This window comes from Crinia signifera, chromosome 8, assembly GCF_055691185.1.
Source record: "Crinia signifera chromosome 8, ASM5569118v1, whole genome shotgun sequence".
In the NCBI taxonomy this organism is placed as follows: domain Eukaryota; kingdom Metazoa; phylum Chordata; class Amphibia; order Anura; family Myobatrachidae; genus Crinia; species Crinia signifera.
In genome coordinates, this window is record NC_139224.1 from 106,012,167 (window position 1) to 106,026,348 (window position 14,182).

Consider the following 14,182-nt stretch of genomic DNA (forward strand, 5'->3'; position numbering starts at 1 on the left):
CAAGAGCATTGATCTCCACTCATTTCCAGTCTATTCTGAACACCTCACACCTCACAATATTGTTTTTAGGCCAAAAGGTTGCACAGAAGTAGTTGGATAACTATGATAAGCGACACAAGTGGGCGGCACAAACACAAGACTGATACGGCACACTTAGCATCACCCCTGGACTGATATGGCACACTTAGCATCACCCCTGGACTGATATGGCACACTTAGCATCACCTCTGGACTAATACAGCACACTTGGCAGCACCCCATGAGTTATACGGCAGACTTGGCTCACCCCAGGAATTATTTGGCAGACTTTGGCTCACCCCATGACTGATATGGCACACTTAGCATCACCCCTGGACTGATACGGCACACTTAGCATCACCCCTGGACTAATACAGCACACTTGGCAGCACCCCATGAATTATACGGCAGACTTGGCTCACCCCCGGAATTATTTGGAAGACTTGGCTCACCCCTGGACTGATATGGCACACTTAGCATCACCCCTGGACTGATACGGCACACTTAGCATCAACCCTGGACTAATACAGCACACTTGGCAGCTCCCCATGAATTATACGGCAGACTTGGCTTACCCCAGGAATTATATGGCACAGATGGTGGCACCCCTGACCTGATACAGCACACATGACAGCACACATGGTATTATACGGCACAGATGGCGGAACCCCTGGACTGACACAGCACACATGGAATTATATGGCACACATAGTGACACTCTTGCAGTAAAAAGAGTTATTATTTTAATAAAAAATGGCAGCACCCCTGGATTGATACAGCAGACTTAGCAGCACCCCATAAATTATACAGCACACTTGGCTAACCCCTGGACTGATACTGCACACTTAGCATCTTCCCTGGACTGTGACGGCACACTTAGCAGCACCCCATGAATTATACAGCAGACTTTGCAGCAACCCATGAATTATATGAAACACTTGGCTCACCCCAGGAATTATGCGTCACACATGTGGGCATCCCTGACCAGATACAGCACACAAGGAATTATACGGTACAGATGGCGGCACCCCTGGACTGATACGGCACACATGGCAGCAGGCATAGAATTATACGGCAGACAAATTCCTGCAGTAAAAATAAAAATTTGTATTGTTTTAATTATAAAAAAGAGCAGCACACCTGGAATTATACGGCAGACTTAGCAACACCCCATGAATTATACAGCACTCTTGGCTCACCCCTGAACTACAGCGCATTTAACAGCCCTTGCAGTAAAAAAAAAACACCTTATTTTTATTTTCATTAAAAAAAGGCTAGCTCCCCTGGTCTGATACGGGACACATGGGGGCACGCCTGAAATTATACGGCACACATGCGGGCACCCCAGGCCTGATACAGGACACATGGGGGCACCCATGGAATTATATGGCACACATGCGGGCACCCCTGGACTGATACGGAACACATGGGGGCACCCATAGAATTATACGGCACACATGCGGGCACCCCTGGACTGATACAGGATACATGGGGGCACCCATGGAATTATATTGGCACACATGCGGGCACCCCTGGACTTATACGGGACACATGGGGGCACCCACAGAATTATACGGCACACATGCGGGCACCCCTGGACTGATACAGCACACATGTGGGCACCCCTGGACAAATACAGCACACAAAAGGGCACCCCTGGATGGATACAGTACACAGTTGTAGTAAATGGAGTGCATTCTTTGGAGGGACATGTTACCAGTGGAGTACCCCAGGGATCTGTACTTGGACCAGTGCTCTTTAATATCTTTGTTAGTGACATTGCAACTGGTATTGAAGGAAAAATATGCCTTTTTGTAGATGACACAAAGATATGCAACAGAGTAGACACACCAGGATGGGTAAATCAAATTACTGATGATCTAGGCAAACTTGAGAATTGATCAAGAGCATGGCAACTACAGTTTAATGCTAAAAAATGCTAAATTATGCACTTGGGACTCAAAAATCCAAAGGTTTAATATAGTATCAAGGGTACTATAATGGAAACTACTGAGGAGGAAAGAGATCTAGGAGTCACTATTTCAAGTGACTTAAAGGCAGGAAAGCAATGTAACAAAGCAATGAGGAAGGCTAGTCAGATGCTTGGTTGCATAGGGAGAGGACTCTGTAGCAGAAAAAAAGATGTAATAATGCCACTTTATAGGTCATTGGTACGGCCTCATCTGGAATACTGTGTCCAGTTCTGGAGACCATATCTTCAGAAGGATATAAATACATTGGAGAGTGTACAAAGAAGGGCAAATAAAATGGTGCATGGCCTACTGACTTACCTGGAAAGACTAGAAGATCTTAACATGTATAGTTTGGAGCAGAGAAGGGAAAGGGGGGACATGATAGAAATCTTCAACTACAGTATATCAAGGGTTTTAACATAGTACAGGAGGGAAATTTTCTTCAAAGGAAAAGAAGTAATAGAACACGAGGACATGCACTGAAACTGGAGGGAGGTAGGTTCAGGGGAAATGTTAGAAAGAATTACTTCCCAGAAAGGGTAGTGGATAAGTGGAATAGCCTCCCATCAGAGGTGGTAGAGGCTAAGACAGTAGAACAATTTAAACATGCTTGGGATAGGCATATGAATATCCTTACAAAGAAATAAGGATTAAAAATAGTTGAGATTACCTGAAGAATAAATAAGGGGCAGACTAGATGGGCCAAATGGTTCTTATCTGCCATCAAATTCTATTTTTCTATGTTTCACATGCGATCACCCCTGGACTGATACAGCACACATGTGGGCACCCCTAGATGGATACAGTACACATGCGGGCACCCCTGGACTGATACAGCACAAATGTTGGCACCCCTGGACAAATACAGCACACATGTGGGCACCCCTGGATGGATACAGTACACATGTTGGCACCCCTGGACTGATGCAGCACACATGCGGGCACCCTGGGCACTAGCAGCAGTAATAAATAAGTTGCTTTGATTTTTTTTTTAATGAAAATAATGCAGCCCCCTCTGTAGCACTACCAGCCCCCTATATGCATTAATCACCCCCCCCCCCCCCAAGCAGGTTTCCCCCTCACACCACTCAGCAGACAGCACGGACACATCCGTGCTGTCTGAAATCACCAGCCTGATTGAAAATGGCTCAGACTGCTGGGAACTTTATATCCCCAGGTCTCGCGAGAATCCGACACGGGATGATGACGTTTTAGCCTCGATTTGGACTCGGAAAGATGGCGGGATCCGGCGAACTCCTCGGATCTGGCCTCGGATCAGTTACGTTCGTGGGGGTTCCGTTCTCTAGGATCCAATCTCATTGGATCCAACCGCTCATCTCTAGTGTAAATACTGTCTGCTTTGTTTTTCAATGCAATTTAGATTTCAGTTTCAACTCACCCCACTAAAATCTAACTCTCTGCACAAGTTACATCTGCACCACCTGCAGTGCACATGGTTTTGCCCATTTCAGAACAAATTTGCCCTGCAATCAAGTCTGAATTAGGCCTGTCAATAACAGGCATTCAGGCAGATCTTTTGCAGGTCACTAATTAAACTTGTACACAAATATGAGATCTCATCATCCTCTGCTTTTTGTTAATTTTTCACCTGCTACTTGTTGTCTATATGGAGCCTTCATAACATGTGAGGACTAGGATTACCCAATGTCCCTTACAGGTTACCTTCCTTGTGCCTTTCTGGCTGAGTGTTCATACACAAGATCTTGCAAACAAGCAAGCAGATCATGCAGTGTGTTCTCTTACTCATGCTATGTATACTGTTTTCCAATTTATTGACTTGAGTCAAGTAAATCTTTAACTTGACAAGGTTCTAAAAAATACACTATCAAGCAATTGAACAATATCAACAAATCATACAAAGGATGTATTTAGATATTATAGACCAGCAAAATTAAAATGATTGCCTCTTTTTTTTGTGGCATCTTTTTTTTGATATTTGAATGTGTCCAATACGTAGCCTCTTATTAATGTCTGTAAGATACTGCAATAAAAAAAAAAATATATATATATTTTCTGTCTTACTTCTCTGGGTTACTTCTACATTAGGTAAACAGTATCAAGGAAATGATCTTAAGATGTATTTTCCTAGCTTTTCTGAGCATACAGATACTGAGTATACGCATTGTCCAATTTTAAGTACAAAATATTTGCAAGTTAAGAAACAAGCTCTTTTTTATCTTTTGTTAACCAAGAATAGACTTTAGTAGTGCTCCTCTATTTTTATTACAACAGACTCAATTTACAGTAAATTGGATCTAAAACAGTTATGCCTTAGTCTTGTAAGAAATACCTCCTTCAGATATTCTAAGCATAGCCTTGGGCCTAATGACCTGAAGCTAATTCCTTGAAATGCAGCGACAATATTCTGTATTATTTTAAAAAAATGTATTTCAATAGCGACTCGCCGGTCTATTTTTTGAAGCGGGTTTGCAGTTAGCTTTAAGGTGGTTTTCTAAACCACCACTTCATAGATCTAGGATTTCTATTTTATATTTTTTATGGTTGAAAACGTCAATGGTGCTTTGATATTCATTTCTGTTATCTCTATATAGTTTTGCTGTGGATTTGACCTTAATGATTGCACAATCACAACAAAATTGCCAGGCATTACAATACTGTATGTTGCCTAGTAAATTTAGCCACATGTGGAAGTTTAGTCTGAGGTATATACAAGGGATGATATTTGATAGAATAGCTTAAGAGCCAATAATGGTCTTATGGGTGCTTCTGGAATCTGATAAGGTTGCCCAAAATGGCTAGATTTCAGGGAACACTAGAAAGTTTGGAGGCTACAATACAGTCTTTATATGCAATGGAAGACATTCCACAGAGTGGGTGCAGCACTCTCAATTCATGTAACCATGAACGGGAGGAGGTAGTGAGTGCTGAGACGCAGATCTTGTTCAGAATTGATGCATAATATTTTGAGACATGTAAAAAGATGTACATTGGTGGAGTTATGTTGATATATGTAATCAGAAGTATTTTGTATTGAATTCTTTAAAATACAGACAACCAGTGTTAGACAATCTACTGTATGTAGGGCCTTCAGAACAGAGCACCATTACAATATATGCAAGGAACAACAGTCCAGCCACTGCATTAAATAGATTGTTGGCGTGAAAGTTTGTTTAGGTGTAGGCGAGAAAGGAGATTAAGGCAATAGTCAATGTGGACATAAGTGCATACTGTACGTTTACGTTATAGCATTAAACTGTACGACTTGTCTAAATAATATTGCAAAATTAATAAGGATATATACTGTTGCCTTTCTGATCCTGCTCTTCTCTATGCCCCCATGCCAGTGCATTGTGTCCTTTCCCATAACGTGCAGACATTCCTTCTTCTTCTGGTACCAGTCAGTGTCTAGGTGTAGATGTCATTTTTAGCTCTGAGTGCTTCTCCACTCCCGGAATTAATGTCCCAATATTATTAACTATCACTTTAATGTATTGGTCTATGAACCTTATTGCTTTGCTCAAAGCTCCCCACTGATGTCCATAACAATCAAACATCCATCCTCACCAGTCCATGTAAAAGACAAAGTCAAATACCCCATGATGACTCATGTACTTGCTAAGAACTTAATGAATACTTTGGCATCTCCATTTTAAGCGTGCAGGTCTAGCAACAGTTTTGTGCAGATTCCTATTCTTTGAATTCTGTACACGATTGCTTATTTTCGCTTATGATTGCTCACAATGGGGCAGATCAGATGTATTAAGCTTGGTGAAGAGGTAAAGTGAAGATAAAGTGGAAGGTGATAACACACCAGCCAATCAACTCCTAACTGTCATTTTTCAAAATAGCTAATTGGCTGGTTGGTTATCACCTTCTACTTTATCTCCACTTTATCGCTTCACCAGGCTTAATACAGCTGATCTGCCCCATTGTGAGCGATCACAAGGGAAAATAAGCAATCGTGGTTGGACCTGCACACTTAAAATCTCTTCACCCGGCTTAATAAATCTGCCTCAATATATCTTGAGATATCTCTTATGCCACAGATCACATAAAATATATCTACAGAATACACATTATACTCACGATTTATCTTAAAATTCCTTCTAATAAATAATAAAATAAATAATTGGCTGGACTGAAAAGATACATCCCATGTTAGTAAAACACTCACGATGTGCACTGTTTCGACCACAATTATGATAAATCCTTATTGCACCAGTGACTGTATCTGTAGATATGACTTTTGTCACATGATGTATCAGCCTGATGCGTCAAAATCGGGTAATGAAGGCCCAGATTGCACTTTTAAGGGCACCTTGTAGTAAGCCTTAGAGAGTGATAAAGTAGACACAAATAAATGATCAGCTATGTTGCTCCTAAGTGCCATTTTTCAAACCCAGCCTCTAACATGCCAATTAGGAGCTAATTGGCAGACACTATCAGTCTCCAAAGCTTGGTACATAGAGTTCATGATCACTTACTATTGGTCACACACTTTCATAATCCAGTAAATTGACAAAAATAGACTACAATACATGAAGAAAAAGTCTACCAACAATGTATAGATGATAAAAAGTATGATTATTCTATCCTCTACAATTTCATGGCATACTCCCTGTTCAATATCATTAAACGTAAAACAGTACTAATACACAATTATGTAGAAGTAATAATCATTTGGACATTTGGATCACAAAAGAGGACTATGTGACTTATAGTGGTGATATATAATATATGTTTAACAATTTTCCAAGAGGTGCTGTTGGCTTTAAAAGGAAGTAATTTATATTGTTTACTGACAGTGTGAGAGAGCGTTGCTTACAAGGAGAGTGAAAAATCACAAGCAGACTCTCCTGTTGGATGCTGTTTGTTCCTCTCTGCTCCTCCCTCTGCTTTCCATCTCTGGTGCTGATCAGTCACTATGAAAACTCATTAGCTTTACCAGGATGGACTCTCCGCTCCTCACACTGGGTGCTCTCCTCAGCACTATGGCAATGATCTCTAACTGGATGTCCCAGACCCTCCCCTCCCTGGCTGGGCTAAACACAACGCGTATTCCCACAAGCAACTCTCTGGTAAGTGCACGCACAGCATGACTGTCCCATCACACCCCTTGTAATATCTTTGGTTATATAATTATTAACCATTTCACTGCTTGACAATTTGCTAATCCTTCTGGCAGAAGAGCCAACAGAAATATAATGACCAACATTAATAGTATTATTTCAGATGCTAAATACTTTACAGCAGATAACACTAGATGTGCTATAAAATGTTTATTTGCATTATGAGTTAAAAACAGTTCAGCAATATCACAGACTAAGTTAATAGTGTACGCTTGGTGATAAGAACACAATTTTTGGGGATAAAGTGTTTAGCATATACAAATATTCACAGGGAGATTTAATGTCTGGGATCGCCCACCCCTCTCAGCGGTAATCTTTCTTAATTTACTTTGTGCAGATGATCACAGTCATTTCTGGTCTATTGTACATTGTGCTGATCACAAAAGACAATTTATTAAACTCCTTGCATAGTTTTTCTGGTGCTAGGCAGGGATGGGGTTAATTCACGCATACGATTGCCAAATTAAAGATGGAGCAACGACTCCAATTTCTCAATGTGAGATTTTAAAGTAGCTTCATTAAGTATTTAACGATGGATGTTTCAGCGGCGGATATGTTTCAGCTGTTGGGAGAGCAGTTAGAATATTTTCAAATCTCTGTAGAATAGGCAGAGGAATGTACAGTATATTGCTATTTCTCGCAAGCTGGCTTACTCCCGGAACATATCACACAGGTAACCCTTACTGATGCATGTTGGGGCACCGCAAACTAATTATAAATCTATTATTACCACTATCAAACGTAATTTGTCAGCATTTAATGTCTTTAATAATTAATACAGCTGGACTGAATTCGACACTAAAATCTGAAGTTTAGAAGTTGAATAGACATTTACTTTTACTTTAGAGAAGTCAGTCAGAGCCCACTTGTATCCTGTTTGACGAAGGTTAATTAAGTTTTGTACTTTGTATTGGTTTTACAAAAAAAATCAAGATGATAGTTCTATTGAAGATGGGATGTTGCAGATAGCAACCAATCAGATTCTACTTCTTATTTATTTAGCCACTTCTAGAAATAAATTGATATAATCTGATATCCCTTCTTCAATAGAACACCCATCTTAGTAAATGTACCCAAATGTATCTAACTACTAACTACTCACTTTCAACTGTTTTGCGCAGTATCAAAGGGCAGCAATTCTAACCAGATAAAAACCTGGAGCCATATTACTGTAAACCGCAAAGTAAATTCTTAACTGTAGCCCTTCACTGGACATTACTATAACTTTCAGGTCATGTGTTGGATACTGTAATGGCCTCTACTGTATACAGTTTATATATTCTTCCTGTACTTGAGTGGGTTTGCTCTGGGCACTCTAGTCTTCTCCCACACTCCAAACATAAACTTGTAAGTTAATGAGGTTTTGACAAAAAGTAACCATAGTGTGTAATGTGAAGACTAGGTGGGCCTAATAGTTCTTATATGCCATCAAATTCTAGATTTCTGTATATTGTCTACATACATAAGTATAATTGAATAATGTGTGTGTGTGTGTGTGTGTGTGTGTGTGAGAGAGAGAGAGAGGATAATTCATGATAACTCTCAAACTCTTTAACTAATCATCTTCAAACATTGCACACTTAATTATCTTATCTTAAGGGACAATCTAAGTTTGAAGATGGGTTTAATCGGACAAGCTCTTTAGGGTGCTGTCATAAGGGTCCGTGCTATTTCTGTTGTTTTCACGCTTGACTTTCTGAATACAACACAAAAAACAGACTCCCTTAAATTGACCCTTAAAGGCCTATGAGCGTCTGTTAAATTAAAAACATTTTCACTTTACAAAAACTTTTGACAAACTGAAATTAATAAGCGACTCATCGACAGAGTGAATCAAACACTGTAGATATCGTTGTGAAATTCATTATCTTCATTGTTTGCTTATTCATTTAGAGTGTTTGGGATCTTCTATATCTCTAACTTTTGGTGAAAGGTTCAGTTTTTGCTGTCACTAGAGCTGTACTCCACAGGTGGCGCTACAAGGGAGTTTAAAATTCTTTGCATTTTATCTTCTATACCTGCTGCAGCAACTCCTGCCCTACTGTGGTTGGGAAGGGAAGGTGGATAGTTGGAGACTTGCTCTGGCTGCTGCAGCAACTCCTGCACTACTGTGGTTGGGAAGGGAAGGTGGATAGTTGGAGACTTGCTCTAGCTGCTGCAGCAACTCCTGCCCTACTGTGGTTGGGAAGGGAAATTAGATAGTTTGAGACTTGCTCTGGCTTCTGCAGCAGCTTCTGCCCAGTTGTGGTTAGGAAGGGAAGGTGGATAGTTAGAGATTTGCTCTGGCTGCTGCAGCAGCTTCTGTCCAGCTTTGGTTGGGTAGGTAAGGTGGATAGTTAGAGACCTGCTCTGGCTGCTGCAGGAGCTTCTGCCCTGCTGTGGTTGGGAAGGGAACGTGTATATTTGGAGACCCTCTCTGGCTGCTGCAGCAGCTTTTGTCCTGCTGTGATGTGCTGTGGAAAGTGTAGGTGGAACAAAAATTGCATAAGCATAAACTTTCGCCCGTCCATCAGATGAGCCTTGAGACTAATCATATTATACTAACTACCATCAGTGACCACTAGATGCCACCCGACGGGCCAAATTACTCCCTAACAGAAAGTGAAAGCAAAATGATCTGTTTCAAACTTGCTGGATATGGAGAGAGTTGTGAAGACAGAGATTGGAGGTTGGAACAGATAGGGACTAAGCCTTTATTTTGACTGGCTTTTACCTAGTTTTTCTATTACATTGATGAACTAAAAAGTTAGCCTAAAAAACGGACTTTCCTGTTCTATTGTGCACATTTTTGGGCATTTTTTAGACATGTTTCGCCAAAGAAATTTCACTTTTTTAAAAAGATGAAACTGCATCGATGAAACATGACAAAAAAATAGGGCACACGTTCAAAACAAGTTCAATCGCAAATTCACTTGTCTTCCAACTGTCAAAAAAGTGTTACTTTAATTAAATAGGTAGAATGTAAATTTGTCTAAAAAAAGTGCAGATTTTTTAACTGTCGAAAAATCCGGCACATAATGGAATACCTCCCAAAGCCTGGACAGAATTTTCTGGAGAACCCGATTCACAACAACCAATATATCTTTGATGGGTACTAACAGTATATGTTAGTTGGGCGCCCAGTAAGCTATTTGCTTAGGTTTATGCATCCCCTCACAGGGCTCGCTGCGCTCGCCACATTATATAAAGTCAACTCCGTGCCAACATGGATAGTGGGGGTATGAGCGTACTTACTATAGTGGGTGCCCAACTAACATATAAGTACCCTTTGATGATTGATGATATAGAGAAATTCTAAAATCAGGTCTACTTTGAAGGCATTGTCTAATTTTGGACAATCCATTCTCAAAGAATTATCCCTTTGAAATGGTTGAAGGCTGGGATCTCAACAAGAATATTATTTTTCAAATATATTTTTTAATGTGTACAGCCAGGGGTTAAAGTGAGGTGCCTCCACTTTGGCCGTGCACAGTAATTCTAACAGAAAAGAATTATAGATTGCATGGAGGTGGCAAAAACCTTAGCACTGGCCCTGGCTATGCCTAAAGGGGGTAGCAGAGGGGGTAATTAGGTGGCAGAGGGAAATTCGGTTCTACAACCTCTCAATGACCACTTGAAGCCCTGTGTACTGCCCTTTTAAGACATTAGTGGGGAGCAGAGTGTATACTCAGCATAAATAGTAGTTTGCAATAAATAAAATTTGTTTAAATTATAGAGCCTATCCACATTTTGATATGAGGTCTTCGTAAGACACAAAGAACCACAGACAGCACCTCTATTGGAGTTTCTCCAATCTAGTACTAGGATATCGAAAAGATACAGAGGGCCGAGACAGAATAAATATCACTTTTTTAAATTAATGTGACCAATCCTAAAGCAGTATGGTAAACTGTTTCTGCAGAACTGAAATGTTTAGAAATGTAAACCTCACTTTTGTAGTACGGGCCCTGTTGCATGTCATCGCCAACTCCGTCCGTACGCGGTAAGAAGCTGTCCGAACGGACCGCACGTGTATTTCTCATGAATACACCTCCTCCATCTCAGGGAACCTCCCCCATCATTCGATGGTCGCAGAACATAGAATGCAGGGCCAAGTGGTCCGCCAGCTCCCGCAACCTCAGACCACACGGGCATTTCTCCGTGCAAAAGCAGGGATCTGGGCGGGCAGCTGACATCCGGCAATGTCATATGTCCGCCCCCTACACGTGCGTCACGGCCGCATTACCATACGTACGCCCAGCTTTTGCATGGGAACGCCCATGAAACGCGGGGTGTAAACATATGGTAATGAGCCCAAACAGCCCTTCACACCCCTCTCCACCCCCTGTTCGTAGTGTACACATTTCATGCGGAATGTGGCCGTGCGTCCGGCTCGCACATGCACAGAGACGCCTCTGCACATGCGCAGACACAAAACATCGGCGGCACGAACGCACGCGGATATTACCGCACCAACCAGAATAAGGGCCATGGTTATCTGTACAGTACCTGCTTTGCTTTTACAGTTCCAAATTATTTTTTGTGGTAAAGAGATAAATGTACATAGATGTGTTTAGCAAAGGATATGCTCTAGAAGGTTTTATAGAAATGCTCTTTTAACATCAGTCTCCAGGGTAAAAGGTCTCTTGAGAAGGTTCTTGGAAGTTGCTGGAGTCAGATATAGATATTTCCATGAAATTCTAATTGATGCAACTGCTTCAGATACAAACAACATTCGAATCACTTTAAAAGAAACAACTCACATGAGACGCTCTTTTCAGTTTTGTCAGAAACCCTATAAAGAGCTCTGTATCTCCCATTGATGTAATGTAGGGGATGCATGTCTGAACTCAGAATACTTTCTGATTCACTGTAGGATCTCTCTGATTTTATTACTGGTGGCCGGAGACTGGAGCTGTCAAAGTAATGGATTCTTCCAGACGGATTAGTTAGCTGAGACAATGCACACCCTGAGTGTGCATTAAGCCACTCGCTGGAGCTGCACGCTGTAGGGAAATGGTTTACAATAAATTATGTAAAATGGGATGAGTTATAAAGGCTAGTAAGTTCAACTGCAAATATTAATTGAATATCTCCACTATACATTTAGTGTTTATCTGCATGTTGAAAAAAACTTTTGTTATCAATGTATATTTTATTATAAAAGCTAATAAGAGCTAATTAATTAATGGCATTACTTATGATCAGTCATCAAAGCTATAAAACATATAAAAGTTCATGATTCAGTTTTAAGGATACAAATAAACGTAACCAATGCTGATTTGCATGTTTACACTGCACAATGATTTTGTAGATTAATTTATTTCATTGCATCTTATTTTCAATAAATACAATTGACATTTAATAAACTGTAAACAGCATTCTGACATACCTGGTGGTGTTTTGTGGTCATCTCCTGGAAGTTCATTGACATAGAAATAAGAGATCCTGGCAGTATACTGCCTAGGATGCATAACACTAGTCTCCGGCATGCAGTGGTGTAACAATAGCCCTGCAGGCGCTGAGTAAGTGTGGCTCCTGTTAATGAAAAATAGCCCACACAAACTGTCTGCCCCCTTACAGCAGGGGTGCCAGACGCGGTCCGGACAGATGGGATCCCGACAGTAATTTACCCCACGTCGGGATCGCAACTGTCAAAACTCCGACAGACGAGTGTCCAACGGCCACCCGCTATTCTCCCTCGTGGGGCTCCATGATCCCCCATAGAGGGAGAATAGAATAGGTGGCGATCGTAGCCACCTCGCGGGGCTCACTGCGCTCGCCACGCTTCGGGCTCAGTGAATACATGTCAAGTAATCTGTGTCCCCTCGTGGGGTTTGCTGCACTCGCCACGCTTCGGGCTCGCTGCACTCGCCACGCTATATATAATCAACTCCATGCCGTAGTGGATGGTATGAACAGGTACTAAATCGCATCGCATTGCATCGCATGCAAATTGCATAAAATCGCATAAAATCGCATGCAATATTGGGTGGCGCCGTGAAACTACACAAATACCGAATTGTGATATGCTCAATTCTTTTTATCTAGTAAAGATCTGGGGACTGTTGGTGGTTACTCCCATTCTCTGGAAGGCTGACAGGAATCAGGACCTTCACACATTTCCTCTCTTTTAATTACTCCAAGGGTGTGGACACTCATTTTAATGTATATGCAGATAACGTTGTGTTCATTTTTGTTATTACCTTTGCATGTGTTGAAATGTGATTCATATGAGGATAAAAGTCATCAAGAAAAGTGCATCTTTAAATATAAATACTTCTTAATTTTAAAGATACTGCATTTGGCAATGAAGAAGTGTGGCAGGGCAGGAAGTAGGTGGGCCACTGCTAAGGTAGGGATTATACCCTGATGGGAGCAAGGGGATTCAGTTTGCCCATGCACAAAAATATTGGCATATCAGATTGAGGAAAATGATATCAATATGCTCTTACCATAAGAAAAGTCTATTGGCAAATAGGTATTCCAGCACAAGTCAGTTCCAGTTAGATAAAATGAATACCAATCTTATATTTGAATAGGAATTGTATTATAGATTATAGATGTATCCTGCGGTGCAACCAGAAAATCCTAAATAAAATGACATAGTGCGTCCTGTATGTAATGGAACTGATTTGTAAATAAAGGCATAGTAGTTAGGGAAGGCTTGTCCAAACTATGGCCCTCCAGCTGTTGTGAAACTACAAGTCCTACAACTGTGCCTTGCCACAGTTTTGCTGTTAGGGAAAGCTAAAACTATGGCAAGGCATGATGGGACTTGCAGATTCACAACAGCTGGAGGGCCACAGTTAGGACATGCCTGACTTAGGGCTTTATTCAGATTGCTTTGCTCATATGTGAATTCGGGCAGCGTAACAGTGTTGTGCGCATACACATGCACAGATCTATTTCTGCGCATATCTGAGCATGTGCACTCGGTGAGAAGTCCGGTCGCCGGGGGCTCACTCCTGGCCTTCAGAGCAGGGGGTGTAGAGGGGCGTTGTGGCCAGCGTGATTACCATATGCGTATGCCATGCATGTGTGTTACAGTGAAAATGCAGGACATGTGTATGGAAAAGTGGTCGTGATGTGCATGCGTCC

The 14,182-nt window shown here is 41.2% G+C and overlaps 1 protein-coding gene across 2 annotated transcripts in view; it reads left to right on the forward strand.

Annotated features, from left to right (window-relative positions):
- OLFM3 (olfactomedin 3) overlaps positions 1–14,182 on the forward strand; it is a 173,386-nt gene that overhangs the window by 91,351 nt on the left and 67,853 nt on the right. Inside the window, exon 1 of one of the 2 annotated variants that reach the window (XM_083156922.1) lies at positions 6,889–7,051. The exons of the other annotated variant lie outside the window; for it this stretch is intronic. Within the exon in view, the coding sequence (XP_083013048.1) occupies positions 6,923–7,051 (129 nt within the window). The 5' untranslated portion in view covers positions 6,889–6,922. Of the gene's footprint in view, positions 1–6,888; positions 7,052–14,182 lie in introns of those variants that run through there. 2 annotated transcript variants of the gene reach the window in all.